The sequence below is a fragment of the Agelaius phoeniceus genome, chromosome 3, assembly GCF_051311805.1.
Source record: "Agelaius phoeniceus isolate bAgePho1 chromosome 3, bAgePho1.hap1, whole genome shotgun sequence".
Classification (NCBI taxonomy): Eukaryota; Metazoa; Chordata; class Aves; order Passeriformes; family Icteridae; genus Agelaius; species Agelaius phoeniceus.
The window spans coordinates 66,020,176-66,026,921 of NC_135267.1; the positions used below are offsets into that span (position 1 = coordinate 66,020,176).

The 6,746-nt window shown below is 38.9% G+C and overlaps 1 protein-coding gene across 5 annotated transcripts in view; it reads left to right on the forward strand.

Moving 5' to 3' along the window:
• The window catches only part of MAP7 (microtubule associated protein 7), a 108,371-nt gene extending 103,839 nt beyond the window's left edge, over window positions 1–4,532 (forward strand). For all 5 annotated transcript variants that reach the window (XM_077175488.1, XM_077175487.1, XM_077175485.1 and 2 more), the window contains 2 exons: window positions 1,731–1,957; window positions 2,695–4,532. In XM_077175488.1, the coding sequence (XP_077031603.1) occupies window positions 1,731–1,957; window positions 2,695–2,705 (238 nt within the window). In that variant the 3' untranslated portion in view covers window positions 2,706–4,532. The remainder of the gene's footprint in view (window positions 1–1,730; window positions 1,958–2,694) is intronic.
• The last annotated feature ends 2,214 nt before the right edge of the window (window positions 4,533–6,746 follow it).

Here is a 6,746-nt window from a genome sequence, read left to right on the forward strand (position 1 = left end):
CAGGATACCTTCTAGTGCATAATGAACTAATGACCATACATGACAGAGCAGCTTTTAATAGTCCTAAAGCATTTCACAGATTCTGGTCCTCCTCTTACACATGTGGGTCTCTGGCACAAAAGGGTGGCACCAAGCAGGTGTGCCTGCTCTCAAACTCAGTGCAGTGAAACATATTTTTCACTTTGAAATTTGCCCAGCATATCCACAGATGAAAAAAAGGGGAGTGCCTTTCTGAAAAAGAACTGGTGATGGTTTGAAAAACTGGGAAGGCTTCATATGAACACCAGCATGTGATTCTCACAGGAAATCTGAGCTTTGGATAAAAAAGCACTGCCACTTTCAAAAGAGCAATGATTGTTTTTTGTCTCTTGGGGAATACTGTGAAACAATTCTTTGTTTGTGCAAAGTTGTACAAAGAAACTGGCAAATGAAAATATACTGTCTGCCAATTACAAGCAGGTTTCTTTTTAAGACTAGTAAATGTGCTGTCAGAAAATAAGCCTGTGAAGCCAAGCTGCCTTCTGAGAAATGGCCTGAGGAAACTGGTAGCCAAGTTTCAATCTAGGAAAATTGCATCTGTGCCTTTGTGGCCAAAACATTTCTAAACAACCTGAATAGTTGCAATGGGGCCCAAACAGGGAATAGGTATCCAGGATTGCCAGGATCTAACTGTTTGAGGGCTTTGGGAAGAACCTGTGAAAGATCACAAGATTTTTGAGTATTTGTTGAGTACTTGCTCTTGCCTGAGGAGCTTATGGTCCCATTACTGTCATCCTGTTCACTGACGTAGCACCTTAGTTCTCCTCTCTGGCAGGACAGGACATGCCATCTGCAGAGTCAGAAGGATTTGACGATGCAGCACCTAATAAAGGGGTTGGGAGGGGAGGCCCAAGGCTGCGAAACGTGAGCAGTATCATCTGGGGACAGTACATGTAAATGCAGAGTGTCTGTGCTTGTGCTGCTCTGGATGGGGGAGATGTGCAGGAGCTCGCTCATAAGGTACCTTTGTCACATGGAAGATGGAAAACAAAAGTCCAGATTGACAAGGGGTTGTGGGAGAGGGCTCTTTTGGCTTGGATGTGATCAACAGGAGAAGTGTGGAGCTGGGTAGTGCCTTGGAAATGGCCTCTAAGATCTTTTATGAGAGAAGGGAATGAAAGGAGCACTATATTGAAAAGGGAGTTTTTTCTCTGGATAAGTGGCATATAGAAGAAGCTGCTCCAAAACTGGTGGCAGAAGGTGATCCAAGAAATAATAAAAATAACAGTGATCTTATCCGAGGGTGATTACATTGATTTGCAATAAGAGGAAGGGTACAACAAAGGTTATGAGATCTGAAAAAGATGTTAGGAGCTGTAAATTGCATTATGTGGGTGGTTCCAGGTAGTGGTGGTGCTGAAGAGATTTCCTTACTGATTCCCATTGCAGTTGCTTCCTTATTGATTCCCATTGCAGTTGCTTCTCAGACTGCAGTGTCCACCCTGTAGTTCTGGCTATCATGTAACCAAAGGTAACTACTATCCCACAGGTTTGAGGGAAGGAATACCAAGTACTTGGCTGCAAAACCATTGTTTCCTACTGTGGTAGAAGCATAGTTTTCTTTTCACTGGCGAAAAGAATGCTTGGGATTGATGCAGACTTCTCTTCCATTTGTACTATTGATTTGAGGATGACTAAACTTCTGTTCTAGATAAAGTACCTAAGGAAAAAATGCTATGTTTCTCTTTCAGCAATCTCAATCCAGAGGAGAATGCAAATGAAAATGGAATGTCTATGCAGAATGATAATTTTGAAGAGATCATGAACCTGCCTATTGGTTCTAAACCATCCCGGCTGGATGCTATGAACAATGATGGAAGCAACAGTCCCGAAATTCCTTTGAATCCAATTCTAGCCTTTGAAGATAAGGGCACTCTTTTGCCTCAGGTAGATAGTGTTCAAACACATCAAACAGCAGGTAGGTTTGCTGTTGTTCACTAACACTTGTAATTTGTTGTAATTGAGAGAAGTCTCTGAGCTATCAATCAGCTTATATTGATAAGCTTATTCATTTAAGGATTTTTGAACTCTATTTTTTTAATATTTAAACTCTGTTTAAATTTTAAACAAATTTAATTTGTTTAAATTCTAAACAAATCAATACAAAGAGCACATCTCTTTGTAAAGCTATGCATGCTGGGCACATACAGATGCAGTGCATGGTGGTGAGGCCTTATCCTTTCCTGGATGAGGGCTTCTCACATATGCTTTACTTTGTGCCCTTTGAAGTTGCTTGGAAAGGTTTGCCCTGTGTTTTCAAGCAGAAGTGATAGGTGACAGCTGCTGTTCTGATTTTATGATCAGCAGCTGGGTTCCAGTTTTGCAATTGCAGTGCTTGACATGCACATGCAGAAGGGGAATAACTACTTCTTAAAAACTATTTTTTGAAATTCTGGATATGCTTTCCTCATCAAGTTCTTGCAGGCATCGAGGGATAGTTTCCAGGACACTGGGTTTTTCTGAATTACATCATAACTTTGCAAGAATTCTAGGTAAACAAATACTGATTTAGCAAATTAAATTGGATAGCACTGTATTTTTCTCTGGCCTAAAAATGTAAGGAAAATCATCTCACATTAAAATAGTTGCATAAGCACCTAACATTTTGAAGAAAGAATTGCTACTCTGACCTGTCATGTTTACCTTCTGTTTTAGAAGTGATCTGATTGTTTCTTCTGAAGAACCAAAGGTGATATGAGCATCTCTGCAGTCAGTGGAGTTTCTTCCATGCTATGAAGGAGTGTTTTATTTTTTCTCTCCAGTTTTTTAAAGATTTATTGAATATCTTTTTTGGAAGGACTTTAGTAAAACCAGCAGAAGAAATGAGGGGAATAGACTTGGATCACCATTCTAATAGCTTTCATCACTAGAAAAATCATGCTTCATGTGCGTTACTTAATATGGCTATTTCCAACAAGCTTTTTTTGTTAGTAAATGAATATTTCTGCATTCCTTAAGACACAAGACACTGGAATCTGAAAGTAACGGGCTGATTTGGGTGGTGGGACTGATTCTTTTTTGTTTTTAAAAAAGGTGGGTGTTGGTTTAAAAGGCATAATTGTAAAATTGGCAAAGAATCTTTTACACTTTATGGTTCTAATACTTGAAAAATAAATGCCTCATTGCTCTACAAGTAGAGTTAATGGGGTGTTTTATTTAAACCTGTTGGTTTAAATGTTATTGCAGAGAACTCTAATTATGGGGGCAAACTATAGGCTTCTGTATCAGGTTCTTGTAAATGTAATTCCTACAGGGACATTCTGTAAATTGAGACGTCACTATGATCTTCTCACATTTTCTCTAAAAACACAAAACAAGAAAGGTTTTAAAATGTGAAAATTTGAAAGCATTATTTTTTCATAGACAAGAGGATAACCTATTGTTCTCCTAGATTATGTATTTATGAATTTTGCTCAGTACAGAAATAAATCATTTGATTGAATAAATTAGACAAATGTGGCAAAAAAGATACTGCAAACTTGATTTTTTTAGTTACATCCATGTTCACAATACTATAAAAGATGTGTATGCATATGTGCACACATGTGTGCACACACATACAAGGAAATATCTTGTTCTGAGTCCTGTAAATTGCTGCTGTTCCCAATGATGGAAGACTTTTCCTTTGCCTTATCAGACTTTTGAAGACTGTGTGAAAACTGGGATATTTGAGTATTGGATGATGATGCAGGTTCAGGGATTTTTGGGGTTTGCTCGTTTCAGAGCAAATGGAAAATGGTCATTGTGCTTTTTTATGTAGTGTGTGGTTTTTATAAAGCAGTGCAGCTTGAGTGATAAGGGGAGCGATGCAGGTTGCTTTCTCTTTAGTTTGATGCTGATTTCTACTGTCATTCATTGTTCCATCCCACACTTTTGGTTGCTGTTGTGCAGAACTGTAAAACCTTGCACGTTTTTGTGCTTTGCTAAACAATGCTGTTGGAGGCAGAGCTCGCTCTGGGTGTTTGCGTTTGCAGCATCGCCAAAGGCTTGAGGCATTGCTCTCTGAATCAGTGAGAAGATCCTTGGGTAGGGAAAATGGAGGTTCATGGGCTCTCAGCTCCTGCTAACAGAGAATTTTCCATTAAGATTCCTGCACTTGCCTCTGGTGAGCACTGAGCGAGGCCTCTAGGAAGCTGTGCAGAAAGTCTGTGCTAGCAGAAGAGATCCTCTGAGACAAAAGCCGAAGGAGTTTTGAAGAAATTTCTGCTGCTGCCGAGTGTTCATCTTATAGAGGAGATGGGACAAAAGCAATGGAAATAAAATGAAAGAGACTTCATCTGCCAGAATATTTATGGAAGGGAAAAAATAGCCATTCAGTCAGAGTGCTTTCAATAGTAACTTGTGACACAGTAAAATGAATTGGGTTCCTTTCTTGCTTTCTTTAGTTTTCCATGTACATAGCCACAATATTTTGAAGTGTCCAAAATATGTAGTTTTTCTTTAAAACTATATATAGCATGTAAGTACCAAATAAAACTTGTTTGAAATATTTATTTCTACTTATATTTTCATTTTCTCGCATAATTGAAGCAAGAGTCAATCTCTGATAGAAAACTCTTCTTGCTACTCATGGTCTGCTTAAAATTTTGCTTCAGATTTTCTCTAATTTCTTTACTAGAAATCAATACAGAGTCACTTGCAACAAGAAGGAGAGCAATGAAATAGGCAGTTACATTTAGCTTCAGTTTTAAGTCTTAGGATTCATTTAGGATCAGGTTTAAATTGTGTTGATCTTGAGCTATTTAGGATTGGTTAGAAATTATGCTGGTCTATTTTTGGGGAGACTTCAGCACATTTGCTTCACTGTTTGTGGAAAAATGGGCTGGCTTTATTTCTCACATTTACTTTTTTTGCTTTGATTTTTTTTTAGAAGGGCTGGATTAAAAACAGTTTGTCATTACAGTCAATCCAGGTTTGCTTCAAATGAGAGCAACTATTTCCTGTTTCAAGGGCATGACATACAATATAAAAACAAGGGAATTGAGAGTAGATGTATGAAATTTTAAAAAAGGATTTAATATTGAATTTTTAAATCTTTTGGTTAAGCCTCTTTTAATGCAGGGAAAACAGTTTCTCTTCTGTTTAGTGTTGGTTTTGACAATAAAATATTGGGAGGAAGGCCAGCTCCTCTGCCTGCTATTGCAACTGGTTGTGTTTGTACCATGAGGGGCAAGGTGGAACTGCTCTGTGAGGTGGAAGTAGCAGGTGCAGACAGCTGTTGTGAGGGTTGGGAGCAGCAGCCTTCCCCAGCAGAGAGCTGTGTGCTCTGGGAAGGCTCAGCTCTGTGCTCCCATCTCCCCAGCACAGCATCGATGCTCACAGGGACGATGCTCTGTGAGTTATTTCAGGACATCACAACCGCTCCATTGCTCACCATTAGCTCTGTTTGCTTCATGTCTTTTATCTCCTCATTCCTGATGAAGAATCCTTTGTTATTTGTTAGCTTTCTTGCTAAGACACTGAAATAATGTTTGAGATTACCTAAGAATACAGATACAGGACACTAATATCTAATGTCATTACTTAATATTACACTGCTTCTTTTTGGAAACTGATCTAAAATCACCCACAGGGGTGGTTTACAGTATGAGATGTTTTTGTTCCCAGGTGTGTCATTCAGCCAGTCCTTTGTTTTAGAAAGTCCACCTGCCCAAGGCTGAGCACATGGTTTGTCACATGAGATTTCAAAATGGAATTCCTGTCATGGATGAATATTGAAAATGCCATATTGCTTTATCCAAAGTTTCTGTCTACCCTGCAATTTCATAAGGCCTTTTTACTGCACTGAGTGTGGTTTTGGTTGGTTTTACTTTTTTTGCTTGTTTGTTTTTGCTTTGTTTTTTTGGGTTTGTAGTTGGGTTTTTTTTGGAGGGGAGGTGCATTGTTTTGTTCTGTTTTTTCCCAAACAGTACCATTGGAAAGAACTTGCAGATATTAAAAGAAATAATTATCAAAAATGCCTCCCTCAAGCACCAAAGTTAAATTCAGAGATTTGAGCCACAATAAAATGGAACACTGAGCTCTTAACTGACGGAATAACTTTTTTAAACTATTTTTTTAATCTCACTTTTATAGCATGTTTGTACCCAGTGTCAGCTCTAAAGCTCTACGTGCACATAAGAGCTATGAGATGGTCAGAAGTGCCTCGAAAGACAGTGTGCTGCTTTTGGCTGGGGTAGAGTTAATTTTCTTCACAGTAGCTCAAAGGGGGCCGTGTTTGGGTTTGTGCTGAACACAAGGTTTGTAGCACAGGGATGTTTTAGTTACTGCTCATCAGCACTTGCACAGAGTCTGCCTCTCACCCCACCCCACCTGCCTGGGGTTGCATGAGAAGTTGGGAGGGGACAGCTGGGACAGGTGACCCCAGCTGACCATAGGGACATTGCATACCTTACATTGTCATGCTGGGCATATAAAGCTGGGGAAAGGAAGAGGAAAGGGGGATGTTTAAAGTTACATGTGTGTCTTCCCAAGTAACCATTACACATGATGGAACCCAGTTTTCCTGGAGATGGCTGAACATCTGCTTGCCCATGGGAAGTATATGTGTAAGAAAATAAGTTGAATTTAAACACGAATACCTTTTTATTGTTCTTTAACTCAATTTAAAATGAATATCAATACAAAATATAACAAAAAATCCTAATTTTTTCAAATATTTTCACTCATCCCTTGTTGCGAGTAGCTTTAGAAAGAATTTAACATTT